At 50.8% G+C, this 15,436-nt stretch overlaps 1 protein-coding gene across 1 annotated transcript in view; it reads right to left on the bottom strand.

Annotated features, from left to right (window-relative positions):
- snd1 (staphylococcal nuclease and tudor domain containing 1) overlaps positions 1 to 15,436 on the bottom strand; it is a 113,349-nt gene that overhangs the window by 15,925 nt on the left and 81,988 nt on the right. The window contains exon 18 of the mRNA XM_040172875.2: positions 8,458 to 8,599. Coding sequence (XP_040028809.1) covers positions 8,458 to 8,599 — 142 coding nt within the window. The remainder of the gene's footprint in view (positions 1 to 8,457; positions 8,600 to 15,436) is intronic.

Raw genomic sequence — 15,436 nt, 5'->3', positions numbered from 1 at the left:
CCTCAAACTAATGAATAGTACAAATCCAAACCGGTGTTACTCACTTAAGGAAGGTTACTCTAAAAAAAACATCACTAAAAGTTATGCATCAAAACCAACGCCCTAAAGTCGCCCTCATGCTCAAGAAATAGCCGCAAACCCGTTAGCACGTGCGGCTAAGCCTGATGGAGGCGTGCAGCTCTTCCAATGAGCCTCTGTGGCCTATTGAGCCATCACATGACACGCGGCGGGCGGGCGTGCCCGTCACGGTGCAATCGGGCCGGGAATGTCTTCCTCCGGCTCGGTGGGGGACGGAGACGGCGAGTTGGTGCCGCATGGATCCAATGACTATCTGTTAAGCAACAGTCAGATTTAAAACCCCTGCAGTTGCCGTTGGGGAGCAGATTGTGGAGCCACAGTGTGTGCGATCTGCATGTGAATCACTTCCTGGTGTTTGTGTAATATGCAGAGCATATTTTTTGGTGTATGGACAGCGTATTGTGCCTTTTTGTGTGTGTGTGTGTGTGTGTGTGAGAGCAATTGCAGCCAGTAGTTTAGGAAAAAAGGCCCCTGTGAAATTTCATGGGGTACTTTCAGAGGCCGTTTCCACTGATCTGCCACCTGGAGGAGGCTTTGTGGGAAGCCAGGGTCATCATCAGTAATGGGGCTTTTTTCTTCTTTTTTTTTAACCACATATTCATACAATGAGAAGGTAGACGGGGGCAAAAATAAAAAGCAGGCACAGAGTCCAGTGAAAGAAGGTAATGACCAGCGTGCTCAGAGTCAGCGTTCTGCAGTAAGCACATTTAATACACATAAAGTCCTCTAGACTCCAGGATATTTCAAAATCAGGCAAAGGGATTAAGGGGAACTGTTGAGTGAGATTTCCACAGGAGAAGGAGACGGCCAAGGATTCAACATGGTTTCCTACAGCGTTTCATCATGTTAACAAACAAATCATTCATACAAACAATATATATTTATATCTGAATGTGAATGAAACAACAGAAAATACGGTTTACGCGGTCGGGTGAGAAATGAACGCGTTATTTTCCACAGCTGAATATTTGTAGAAGTGGAGGCAAATACGGGCAAATCGTAGTGAAACACTGTGCTCTCACACACAGTCTGTCCCCTCGCTGCGCCATCAGCTGAAGGAAAAAAGAAAAACTTTTCATGCCGCAGATTCATTTGAATACAAGACGGGAGGAATGTGATTACTGACCATCTGTGTGGAAACTTTTTACAGTAACCGGGTTACAACGGCTCACATCGCAACACATTCTCAGACCTCCTGTGGGAACGCGATTCTTCTCACTAACCTGGTTTGTTGTGCACGGAAATGCATTGTGTGTGTGTGTGTGTGTTCAACTAGGAAATACACCGTTCTTTGCTGCTGCAGTGACTTGTCAAAAGCTGGAAATAGCGGCGGCGTTGATCTGAGCCGGGCCCGGCGAGCAGCTGCGGGACCGCCGACCTCGAACGGCGTGCCGAGCCGAAGAGGGGCGAGGAGCAGGAGGGGATTCTGGAGCGTGAAGGGAAAAGCTGGGAGCTCGGTTTGAATGTGGAGGGGGGGGGTCAGGGGGCGACGTGTCCCGACACCTCATCGGCCCCCCGCCGCTACGCCAACTGCTGATGAATGCAGCGAGGGGAACAGGGGGGGAACCACACACACACACACACACACACCATCCTCGGCGTTTTGTAGAGAAAGCAGTTTTTAGGAAAACATGAATCGCAAATAAATCGCTACCCGAACCCCTCGCATGCCACGCGCATGCACGCACGCACACTCACACGGAGGTGGTGAAGTTACATCACAGCGTCTCGGTACAGACTTACTGGAATGGCATTGGGCTGCAGCCGTCACAGCCAGCCACCTCCTTGATTTATTAATCTAATTAAAAAATTAAAAAAATTAGTGAGCGCCTTCCTTCCTTCCTACTCAGACCGTGCCGGTGTGCGCTTGTGTGTGTGGATTTCCACACTGACTAATATTTTTATTTAAATTCCCGGGCCACGTTCTGTTCGGGGGACCGGAGAGAGCTGAATGAATGGCACTTGAGCTTGGAGAGGGTTTCTACCTGGTGTATGTATATAAATATATATACACACACACATACATTAGCATACAGGCAGCCTCAGTGGACGGGCCCTCTTGGTCCGACCTGATTAAAAACGCTTTGTATGGAAGTGTGGCCGTAATATTCGTTGCACAAAACGGGGGGAAATATTTAAACGAGCCGCATCACGCTTAGTGGCCCGACTGTTTGATGATGATGATCCAACACGAGTGTGACGACAGCTGAAACGCTACGCCGCGCCGCGAGCTTCGAGTTAAACTCCTTTCATCCACTTGCGCCGCGCTTACATTTAGTGCCGACTCTGCTAAATGTAATTTGTGCTTGTCCTCTGGATTCGTTTCTAGCAACACACTCGCATCTTTAACCCTTCCTGCTCGTGCGCCTCGTCCTCATGGAGAAGCACACTCACTGCTTTGACTTCTTCCAAGTGTCGTGTGCACATCTGCGAGGGTGCGTTTGATTCGGTATGCAGAGTGCGCTCTCGTGCTGGCATGTGGAATCACACACGGATGGTCGTGATAAAATACAACGCTCTGGACCGAAACGAGCTCCGCATGCTGCGGGTGGGCAGAGAGCAAACCTGCATCCCGGGGACATTCCGGATGGACGCGAGCGGCCACGTTAGGGAGGGGAGCGCGGCATTACAGAGGCACACTCCCGTTTAATGTTGGCAGAAAGACGGCGTGCAGAAGGGGCGAACTACGTTGTGCCCGAGTGCTCGTTTTGTGTGGAAGTGGAGACCAGAGCGACGATCCGGAGGCACAGCGAAAACCACTGACTGCCAGCCAAGTCCTCTCGGTGCTCATCTCTTTATTCCTCTGTTGTTTCTCCTTCCTCGTCCTGTAATTTGTTTATACGCCATTATGGCTGCAGCTGTTTGTAAATCATATATAATTACATTGCGAGTGCCCGGCACGGAGTGAGAGAGCGATTAGGCTCAAAAAGGAGAAAACAATGGAGAAAGAGAGGGAGAGAAAGACACTTTCACGGGTTGCTTATGATCGGATTTGATTATTTTGTGGCACGCGGTGGGGGGGGGGCAGAAAGCCAATGGAAACAGTGAATCCTGTGCCCTTTTGCTACGCGTCCCAAGGCCGTGCTGAATTCTATTAAGCCGTTTACCGACGCCATCAAACCACAGAGGGGTAAACGATCACAATGCGGCGGAGCGGCGGCTCCCTGCTTTCGGAAGCTTCCTCCCTCCGCGGCTTATCGGGGCGAAGGAATTAAGAGTCAAAGCAGAGAGCGCGTCTACGAGAAGGAGGGGGGCGGCTTTTCTATGTGCTTTCTGAAGACACGGTGTAACAAAAGGGGGAGCACGCAGAGAGAGGCCATGTACTCCCCCTCCCGGGTGATGCTCAAAGTGGTGTCAGCGGAGCGCCGTGGGAGGCCACAGTAAAAAAAAAAAAAAATGACCCCCCCCCCCCTCCTGCTTGACTAATGCTGCTCCACTGGAGAGTGATATAGATTATATCTCATGTGATAAAACCCCCCCCAGCCCACCACCAATTACCCTGTGCCATTCTACCCTTCCCGGCAGTCTGGAGCCTTTTACAGCAAATGACTGTAATTGGAAAAACCATCGCTGAGAATCTAAACAGAGACGGCATCTGCGGCTCTTTCGCACCGGCCTCCGCTCGCTGCCACCTGTCGAGCCTCATTGACCGCCCGCTAACGCCCCGTTTTGATTGTGCGGAGCCCGAATGTATTCATAAGACACATCGGGAGGAAGAGGGGAGCGCGAGAACCACATTTGGAGCCCGTAAGTGGATCCCCGCTGAGGGAAAAGTGCCATTTCAGCCATTCGGCTTTGGGTAATAGAGCCCGAAGTCGACATCAATGCAAATCATGCGTGCGGCCGATGGTGAAGAACAAGGACGGAGACGACGGGAATCAGAGCGTCCCTGTCTCACACCGACGGGTGAGCTGACCTTTCGGAAGCCGAGTTGTATATATTCTGATTAAATAATCAACGCCTTCGGAGAGGGGAGATCATCGGAGCGGGGGGCTCGGAATATTGCCTCTGAGAAAAAGGGGCAACAGCTTCAACCTGCATTCGCCCGCTTTCTTTTTTTGTCGTTGCAGGCGTCAACGAATAGATCACAGGGAACACGTTTACTCAGGAATACATCGAGACAGATGCACTACAGCCGTTCTGCCCTAATTCCATGAAGCTATTTAACAATTGAACACAATCGTTAAAACTAACAATGTTGCTGTGTTTTTTTTTTGTTGGGTTTGTTTTGTTTCTTTCATATCACAATTTGTTTGGATTCTTCGTTTTAATTACTGTTCATGAACTAACTTCTTCCTTAAATGCTCTTGGAAATAAAGTTAAAAACGCGGTGGCGTAAGAGATAATCATCTCAACCCGACTCACTGACTTTCCACAGGAAGATATTTCACCCAGAAGAAGAAGAAAACATGTGCACCCTTGTTTTTTTTTAAGCTCTAACACTTGGCTGCCTTGACATGACATCCAATTAGCGGGCCACTCATCCTGATCAATATGAAATGCTACGGTAATTCTAAATGTCCTCTTATGGAAATAGAAACTGCGTTGCCGTGGCAACTCGCCGCCACTTATTATAGAAGTTCCACTCGAGGAGGAAGATGCCGCGCGATTGCCAGTGGGAGGACGCGTCGGCCGAAGACGTCGTGGTAATGTCGAGAAAATGAGCCGGTAGGAAAAAAAAGAAGAAGAAAAAAAACAGCTCGTGAATCAATAAGATTGAAACGTAACATTTCAAAGTAATGAAATTCCACTCCCGAAGGCGGCAAAGGGCCGGGTTTGAAGTGCGGCCAGGAGAGAGAGAAAGAGCGAACAGCTCCCCGCCTGCCCGCCATCATTAGGTGATGAACAGCTGCTGTGTGTAAAAGGTAGACGTGTGAATAATGTGGACGGAGTGGCACCTGGTTGAGGGGGAACGATTCCACTCATTACCAGTCTGCGCGTGTGCCAGGAAACACGCACCAGACAGGATGTACCGCCGACCGCGCCGCAGCTGCAGGCGGGTAGAGATGTGTGTGTGCGCGTGTGTGTTTTTCGGCCGGGGCCGATAAGAGCGACCACGTGACCCGCTTTGTCGGCCATGACGGCCCGCGGAGTAGAGGCGAAACGAATACTCCTTTACTTTATGTCTTTGATAAAAAATAAAAAAAATAAAATGGCGTGTGGTGGCAACACACCCATGAAGTCTCCAGGGCTTCAACATTTTCTTTTATTTATATATATTTCTTAAATTTTGCTGACTCATGAGAGCATCAATCGTGTGCAGCACAGAGTCACTGGTCCCCCTCGGGCCCCGAGCGGCCTCGGTCTTCTGGTGTCCAAGGTCACACAGATCTATGGTGGTCCGCCCCCTCAGACAGTAATTACACATCGCCTCCAGAGAGACCGCGACAAGCACGGGGAAAATAGGGAGAGAAGAGAGAGGGAAGCGTTACCGGCGAGCGCGGGGAGGAAAGGGAGACAAAAGGGAGATAAAACGCGCACAGTAACAGATAAAGACCCTCAAAATAAACCGAGGATTAAAGAGCGCAATCCCCCAAGCTTCTCAGTGACTTGAGAAAAAAACAAACACCTAATGTGAAATGAATCACTCATCACAAGCTCGGGTAAAGATATCCATATGTGTGTGTGGGGGAGGGAGGGGGGCAAAAGCTGCACTTAGGAGTAATTAAATGGGGATAGATCAAACGGGGAAAGGACCCCAGGAGAGCGAACAATATCACAAACAAGCATTTCTCTTTCCCGCCAAACACTTTGCACGCCGTTATTTAGACGATCAGAGATCATAACACGCGTGATCCCTCGCCTTCACTCGCCACTGCCCTCGACTCAAAGGAACAAACCGCGTGACCGAGAAAATGGACACGTTGCCTCACGTTGCGCTCAATGACTTGGATCAACATTTAAAGGTTGTTGTTTATTCTGCAGCTGTTGTTCACAGACTCACTGTGTGATATTCACAACCTCTCCCATCGTGCCCCACTGCGCCTCCGCGATCAGCTGTCATCCCCCTCAAAGCGCGGATGCCTGTGTCAATGTTAAGGTCATCTTGCATCAGTCGTGATTCTCCGTGCAGACACCAGTCTTCCATCACACGTTCTCAGAGCGACTCTGTGTCCTGTTTTTCGGCGTGCGCCGAGGCCTGACGCGACCTCACGGGCTGCATCAGCTCGTCGCGCTAAACTGCAGCGGTGGATTTTGTTCCAAAAATCAATTCCGTGAAAGAAATACATTGGTTAGCGGTTAATTGGTCTTGACGAAGGGAGGCGGCGGAACTCGTGGAGCTAAATTTCACATGGTTTGGAACATCAACACGTTTTAACCCCCTCCGTCGTTAATGCAGAGTGTGGTGTCGTAATCAGCCGCAGTCACACTAATGAAAGCCAGACGCTGCTTTCAAGCTTATGCGAGTATATAAATTCCTTCACTTCAGATATCGAGTGGAAAAGGGAAGATGGAAAGCGAGAGAGAGAGAGAGAGGGGGTGGGGGGGGGACATGTAATGATACTGCAAAGCACTCAGCTTGTATGATTTTACAGGGCCTAACACTTTGATGTGCTCTTCAAGGGGTTGGTATGACTTAATGTAGCTTTGAGGAAGCGTCAGCGAAAATGAAAGGCCAGGGAAGAAAAATAGATGGAGGAAGGCGGGGAGGAGAAAAACAACGTGGTGTGGAGTGTGAGGAGGAGGAGGAGGAGGCAGGAGTGAGGCCTGGTCAGGTTGCCTCCCTGCTGAGAATAACACTTTTTTTTTTTAACTAGCATGTAAGGCCTCTTGGTGGAAGAAGACCAATTAAAGGGGGGAAGAAAATAAATATGAAAAAAAGGCTCCAGCATTGCTGGATCATCTAAAAATCAAGAGAAGATATTAAATAACTCACTGCTCGCCTGTCAAAATACACTGAGACCAGCAGTATAGGAAAATGCAATTTGTGTACAATTTATCTGCGACCTACAACAACACTCGAGTTGCTCACAGCAAATTCATGAAGGGATGTAGAAAAGAGACGCGCTAAGGAACCCATTAACGGCTGTACGTCTTCCCTCACTGATGCTGAAGGCCTCGGGTTAGCATGCGGCGTGTTTCACATGTGAGAACACCGTGCACCTGAACCTGAACATCGCACTCCTGCACCTGAGGAGGCGCCAGGCTGAAATAGCCAGAGGAGGTGGGAAGCCTTTCGATCTCGCTCGTGGCGACGAGATGGAGAGCAGATTCTTTGTGCACCTGGAAAAAGAACAATTGAGGAGGCCAAAAGCTTTCAACGCTGGTGAGGGGGACCCGGATTATCATGCTGCGATTGATAATTAGGCTCAGACTGGCAGTAAATGAAGGCAAATTTATTAATTACAGCAGTGAGGAAATGTAGGAGGCGGCCAAAGGCGATTTCACGGACTCCCGACCGTCGACTGCCAGTGGAGCCAGATGTGCGGGCCGGCTGCGAGCAGGAGGAAGACCTCCGCACGCCATGCCGCTCCCCGCGCACGGGCTGGCACGCGATGAAGGGACGCCTGCGCGGCGCGTTGGCTTCCGCTCGGCTCCAGCTCGGGTACGATTGATGGAGTCGTGAAATCCGAGGTGTCCAGGACAGATTGGTTGAAGTGCTAATACTTCTTTAAAGGATCAAAAGCATAATTAAGAAAGAGCTGCCAAACGGCTGTTTTGTGGCTATACCACATTGCTCTGAAAAAAGAGAGAAACCCATTCCATCACTGTGTGGACCTTGAGATATTGACTGTGGAGACAATAATAGCAAAAGCGTTGCTTAGCTACGGGTTGCTACGGAGGACAACTTGCTGACCACAAACTGCTGCAATCACGCACATGTGCTTGAACACGGAGACACACACACACACACTTCTTGTTTTTGATGCCCTATTAAGTTTACCACCTGAAAGACGGGGCCCAGAATAGAATAGAGGGGGGCATTATGTGTGCATTCAGTCATGCACACACACACACACACACACGTATAGTACGATATGCACACACACGCACACCACCTTTCAGAGGCAGCAGCCATGTAAGAATACTAAGGATTGTTAGTTTTCCCATCTTCAAACTTCTCCTCTCCCTTCCCCAATCGTTGGAGACGAGAGGGTGATTTATTCCCGTCATTCGGTGGTAATAACCAGCGCGACGTCCCCCTGTTGGGCCTCCCGATGGAAGGAGGGGTGCTGCAGCGAGGGTGTAGCCGGGTGTCAGAGGGGAAGAGATAATTGGCACGCGCAAAGCCGGCGGGGCGAGCGGGGGCCCCTCGATGTAGGATGATGGAATGGGAGGATGTGTTGACACGACGCGTTTACGCAGCAATTTCCGTTTCCAAGTTTTGCCATTACCCATTTTGAATGAGTGATATTGTCCAGCGGTCCGGGGACATACCTGTCTCTACGTCCTGGGTGTAGAAGTGCAGGGTGTCGCAGATTTCGGTGACGTAGACTGGTTTGTAGTTGGCCACTCGTTCCTTCGCCTCCTTCACGTGCACCACCTCCTCCACGGGTTTCTCCTCGTAATTGGCCCAGATCTACAAGAGACACACGGGGAGGTCAGTGACGGCAGCTACAATATGAAAACACTTTAGTTTATCCTCTGCGTGAATGCGGAGAATAGTAATGGAGACGTGACAGCGGTTCACACAGCGAGAGAAGAGAACGCGGCACGCGGGATTAGCAGGTCGACGCATGACGTCTCAGACGGCCTCCGGGAGTTTCCATGCGTGGGGCTCAACTCAACTGAAGTTCTGCAACGCGAGGACATTGAGCTGTTCTTCACTTCTTCACGTGGCATTTTTTTAGGGTTCACTTTTTGGTCAAAGTAAGAACTGGGTCAACTTTAGAATTGAGGTTAGTCCATGTAATGTTTGTGATATTTGTGAAATAATATAGACATGAGGTTCCTCACAAGTAGGTAGTGTGTGTGTGTGTGTGTGTGTGTGTGTGTAGGTGTGTTCAGCTGCATCAAGGTTACTTCCCTTTCGGCTCCCCAGGAGAAATGGAGGGCAGGAGTCTCATTAGGGAGAAGTGCTTTGCTTTGGGCCACATATCAAACTGCATGGATGTCAGTGTGTGTGTGTGTGTGTGTGTGTGTGTGTGTGTGTGTGTGTGTGTGTGTGTGTGTGTGTGTGTGTGTGTGTGTGTGTGTGTGTGTGTGTGTGTGTGTGCGCAGCACAGAGAAAGCGCGGTTGTCTTGACTCTTGACGCGCGGTGTTTGTGTACAGCTTCATGTTCAGAATCAAGCACGTGCACCAACACCGGACGGTCAGGATAACAGCGAGCTAATCAACTCCCTGCAGATGAAGGGGAGTGAAGGAGATGGGGGAGGGAGGGGGGAGACACAGGGCGTGAAGATGGGCGGAGAACTCAAAAGTCAAAAAGTGCAACCGAGCTTCACAGTGCTCCAACTTCTTGTGCTGCAGCAGCAGCACAGCTTGTTACCACTTCTTTCTCCAGGCTATTTGGGAAGTGTTTACTTCTAAAGGTTACAGAAGGGGGGGGGGGGGGGGGGGGGACACAAGTGCTCTTTTTTTTCCCCCCAGCGCAGGGATATTAGCCAATCTGGTTCTGTCTAATTATTTAACTGCATGGTATTGTCGAGCTAATTAGATTAGCTACTTTTAATGTTGTCATTTTTCACTCTGCCTTCGCTCGTCTGCAGAGCTCCGCGTGTCTTATGGCCTAGTTAATCATACCCAAGGCTTTTAAAAAAATCATTTTTAACATATGCTGGCTCTTCAGCATGCTCAGATTATTCTTTTTACGTGTGTGTGTGTGTGTGTCGACGGAAACATTTGTTAAGTGACATTTGAAGGTAAAAAAAAAACCCAACAAGACCACCCGTCACCCTGGAGGAACGTCTCCCAACTGTTACCCATGAAACAAGAGCTGAGTTCTGCTGCCCTGCCCGCCCCCCCCTAACAAAAGACAGGGTCACACTAGCCAATTACATTCAATCACTCATCCCACAAACGCTGCAAGAAGGAGGGAAGGAAAAGAGCTAAAGGAGTGAAGGGAAACAGGGCGTAAGGAGGAGGGGGGGGTAGCGTTTCAGGGGATTGAGGGCGAGGAAGGTTAATGAAGACCGAAAACGCATCCACGCTTCGTAAACCCTCTAGATCAAGCGGAATCTTTTCTTCTTTTTTTTTTTTGGCGTGGCGTTGGGACGGCCGGGCGCATTACCAACACACCCGCTCGCACACACAGCCGCGTGCGCACGCTATACGCGCGGCCACAAGCGGCGGCCGCGCGAGCACGCTCGCCGCATTGCAATTGAGCCGCCACCGCTCGACTTTTAATCAGACTCGGCAGCGGCAATTAGGGAAGGCAAAGATTAGCGTGTCACCTTTTATTAGACTGCCGGGCCCTGGATGTGGCACCTTTAGGGCGACGGCGAAGTGGGCTCGCGGCGCCACGGGGCTCCCGCTTTGACCTCTGGCTTTGTGACTGATGTCTGACGGTGCATCCACAAGCAGAAAAAAGGGCCTCGCGGTTTTGTCCGCTCATATGAGTTCTGCAAGCCTTTTTTTTTTTTTTTTTTAACCATTCATCATTCCCAAAGGCATAATAGGCCCAAACGGAGCGCTGATACGGGTTCCAGAAGAGAGGCTGCCAGAAACAACGTTTGAAGTAGTTCTGCTATGTGGTATAATTAACGTTAATCAATGAGTTTAATCTGGTTTACACGTTGTCACCGTAAACATTGACACTGTCAATTGACTATTGCCTCCCGTGTTAGCGCCTCTCTTTGAAGCAGAAATAAATGCACAGACAAGCACACGCGCCCACACACACACACACACACACACACACACACACACAAAACCGCTGTGCCCGGAGCTGATGACCTTCCGTGAGCAGCCAACCATCCTGTTTGTTCCACTTGAATGCAGGTATGTGACTGCTGCTTCTGCTCTGCAACCGCAGCCAGACGCTGGAGCCACCGAGCTGCCAGAGACAAACAGAGAGCGAGAGAGAGAGAGAGCGAGAGCGCGAGAGAGAGACGGAAAGACGGGGAAAAGGGAAAAGCGGCAGGCCATTAAGCTCGGGCTGAGAGGACAACAAGTCCTAATAATGGAGCTGAGAGAGATGGCAGGTCGGGTTGACCTTCACAACTCCTGAATGACAAAACACACAAGAGCGAGTCCATTGGGGGCGGGGGGGGGGGGATGTGATGGTGCGTGGCCCCTATCGACGCACACGGCGGGGTAGAAGTGCTCCACCGGGTGTGGTAAGGTGGAGGCCTGATCCCATTTCGAGTTCAAAAATAGGTTCTCCTCTCCTCTCCCTCTTTCGCTTTCGGCCTCCTGCACATTTATCTCCCCGCTGGTTTTATCTTGCCATCTATCATCAACAACACAGCGTCCTCGACGGATTCCTCCCAACAAACCTGCTGTAAAAAGAGAAAGAATTTGACACCGGAAACGATGACTTTCCAACACACCAGCCGCTGTGCCTTTTAACAGCGAGTGAAACCTGGACACCCGATGTCAGGCGTCCTCGAGGAGCAACACCTCGCTGCTCCCAAATCCTGACAGCGGTGCGCTGCTGGCGACGGGTAGCTACACCACCCCCCACCCCCCCGTGACGGCAGAGGGGCTATCCGACAAGTACAACTCGGCTCCTGGAACGGAGCAGGCGGCGGCCGGGGAAAAGCAAGTGTTCTACAATCACGCGGCAGATTCATACAAGCACAGGTGGGTGAATACGCAGACAGATGGAGGACTGAACACACACACACGTACACGCACGGTGCCAGAACCAGAGCGCGAGGGCCGGTTTGAACGCCGATTAAAGGTGGCAGAGTGTCAATCGCGTCTGTGTGTTTATGGTCCGTTGGTACAAAAACCACCACGGCTCCCTACGGTCGGGAAAGGCAAATTCATTTGGAGATCGCACAGATACAACCAGTAAAAGCATCAAAAGAAAGAGGGAATCCAAAAAAGAAAAAACAATGAAGTCAAAACAGACATTGGAACAATAGTTAATGAAATAAACGGTCGGAAGCAGCAGCCTCCTCCTTGAATCTGGTTCAATTAAAGGCAGCTGCAGAGAAACGTCTTCAGTCTTAATTTGAAGCCGCTGAGAGTCTCAGCAGACCTGCAGCTTTCTGAGAGTTTGTTCCAGATATGTGGAGCAGAAGAACAACACAGAAGTACAAAGTATCCTCTCTGTGAGCGCCCAACTTAATCAAATAAAAGAAATAACAAAAGTATGACTGAACTAAACCAAAGGCAAACATTTGTGGAGTCGGTAGAAAAAAAAAAAAAAACACTCTCCCATCGGTTAAGGACACATTACTACCCCCCCCCCCCCCCCTCCCGAAACAATTAAACCAACACACCCGGAAGAGCGAGATTATCAGCTGCACACTAGACGCCGCTTCACGACTTCTCGTTAACCCGCCGCAGCCTCTCCGCTCACGCACGCGAGGCCCCGGACAGAACTCGCTGTGACGTGGAGTAATATGGAGGGATGCAGGGGGGGTGGGGGTCTCTCCTCTTACACGGGGGGGGGGGCCCATTGTTAACGTGTTAGCACTCGGAGAACAATCGAAACCAATAGGAGCACGTCAGTCATAAGAGCGCACTTTGTAAATCAATTTGGTCCCCCATTACATCTCTGATGAAGCCCTTTTAGATCGGTTAATTAATTCCACCGAAGGCTCGTTGTTCTCATCTCGTCTCTCCGTGTTCACTCGTCGCCTTTTCTTTCCTTTTTAAAAGGCACATCAGATGGCTTCATATAACAGGAAGGTACCACATATACTTCCTGCACCAATCAGTGGATCCTCTTTTTTTTTTTTTTTTTTTAGGTGGGAGCTCCACTCACACAACAAAACGACAATCAAAGTGAGTAAAGACGGCGCGTTCAGAAGGTTTAGCGCGGCCTGAGCTCGTTTATCTGTAGATCTGATCCCTGTGGTGGTAAAACACCTCAGTGCCTAAATCCATCCAAAGGGGGCGGCTCTATAACTCTGCGTTTATGTTCTACCTCCGTATGCAGGGAACTCCGCCGCGTGGGAAGGTTATCTAACAAATTTACTGCAAACGCTAAATAACAAAAGATGTTATTGGTATAGGAAGTGAGAACGGCCTCGTTGGAAGCGGCGTGCGGAGCGGTGCAGGTTCGGGGAAAGACGGCGTGTTTCCTGCTGCTCGCCGGGATCGAATCCGTATCGACGAATCCGTATTGACGAGATGGCGTCACCGAGGGCCGATCTGCCACAGACTCGTCCTTAGAAGAAATGCGCTTCCACGCATCCGCTCTGTGGGCGCCGTGGGAGCTCATTTGGAGGTGCAGAGGTCGTGGTGGCCGGGGCACAACGGACATGGTTATTGATCTCGATTGGACGGCGAGTTGATGGACGGGCGTCAGGGGGCGGGCCCAACTGCTCGTTGCACCGTGCAGATAAAAAGACATTTAACCCCCCCCCCCTCTCCACGGCACCTGAAGAGGCCCGCCTCCAAGGTTAAGAAGGGGGGGTCCCGCTCCATTAACCCCCGATCGCTCGCCTTGTCGAGGCGGGATGAGTACAAGGGGGGGGAGGGGGGGGTTTATTGTACGCACGCTTCTTTGTCATCGTCTCCCTGACGGGCTCACATTCAGAGATAATGCACGGCGGCCCTCGCGTCATAAAACACACAAACGCGCACGCGGCCTTGGGAGAGAATCACTCCGGTTTGAGCTACGATGTCACACAAGTAACGGAATTTTTAAATGGTCTCAAAATTGTTTCAAACATTTGCAACTATTATCTGGAAGAAAACGGGGCAGACGGCCCGAGCGGATCAGGTGATGAAGTCTAGATCCAAGCCGAGGCCTCTTGGATGAACACTCGCCACAATGGGAAATCTCAATGAATCCCAATCGGCCAAAATCAAATATTAGAAAGTCCTCGTCCTCTTTCACGATCCGAGCTGCACCCTGAGGGGAGACCGTGAAAAGGCCGGAGCGGGATGGAGGGATGAGTCTCTCCGATGTGGTTACTTAGCAGATAAATTATGCATTAAAACCGCACAGGTGGCGCGGACAGGTTTTTTTTATTTAGGTGAAGGGAGGGAGCCGAGCAGCTGGGGAATTCAGAGCAGGAGCGAGCTGGAAGGAGAGGAGGAGATACCGCCCAGCTTCATATCACAGCCAACAGATGTTCTCCCATCACGGAGGCAGCAGGCGGGCGACGGTGCTGCTCAACCCCGGCTTACACGGCTAATATGACCGCTCCGCGCTGCCACGTGCGCGCGCACACACACACACACACACACACAGGCTGCAGAGGAACATTGTGGCGCCCGACTTGTTGCGCCTTTCGAAAATCGGCACAAATTGATCCACTTGCACTCGAGGTGGAGAAGCTGGAGCTGCTCCGCCGGCCCCCAATGACAAAGAACCATTCTTCACAATAAAAGGTCGAGAGCGAGCAAATCAAACAACAACAACAACGATAAAACCCACTGACAGGGATTGGTGATGTGCGCACGTGAACTTGCGGGGAGGAGGGCGGGAGGGTTGCCACGGAAACAGGACACGTGGGTGCATTTATAAAATCGGGGACGAAGGGCGGGCGCAGAGCGCCGTCGACCTCCAACCGGTACGGTGGAGCAGACGGCTCGGGTTTGAAGCGAGTGAACACACACCACGGCGCGCACGCGCACGCGCACGCACACGCACACGCACACGCACACGCACACGCACACGCACACGCACACACACACACACACACAATAAGGAAGTCCCCGGCTGCAAATAGTCAAGCTGCAGCCAAGACAAACACTTTGTGCGATTGTGTATCGTGATAACCTTGGTAAACAGCCTCGTCCGCTCGCACCGTGCGGATCATCTCCACTCGCCTCCCCCACTCGATGCCCTTCTCCTCCACGTTTATTATAGGTTGACCCCCCACACACTTCACCACGACCTTGATGCCAAACGGGTGAAGTTCTGTCTCTTTTTATGAATGCAGCACGCGGGATAAAAGTGGGCTGAAATGAACAATAGCAACATTTCAGAGCAGCCGGCGTCCCCGCCGCCTTCTGTAAGATACGTTTATCAACTAAAGCGGATTATAATTGATCGTTTTGGTCGCTGGAAATTATTTAGCAGAAAGTGAGAAGGAGAGTAAGAGGAAGGGGAAGGAAAAGAGCAGGTTCACAGCAGAGTGATAAAGACAGAGCCTCCAGGTTACAGTGTGTAAGAACGCAATTAAAATGCAATTCATCAACTTTTTAATGAACACGCTCGCCCGTCCCAGAGTTGCCATAACGAGTGGCGTGAAGAATCCTTCTTCCCCTCCTTTCCCAGCACAGGACTTTCTGATCATCACCCCCTCTCCCCCCATCCCTCCCTCCCTCCCTGTGCACTCTCCATTT

This window comes from Gasterosteus aculeatus, chromosome 4 (assembly GCF_964276395.1).
Source record: "Gasterosteus aculeatus chromosome 4, fGasAcu3.hap1.1, whole genome shotgun sequence".
In the NCBI taxonomy this organism is placed as follows: Eukaryota; Metazoa; Chordata; class Actinopteri; order Perciformes; family Gasterosteidae; genus Gasterosteus; species Gasterosteus aculeatus.
This window is presented reverse-complemented; position numbering and strand designations above follow the sequence as displayed.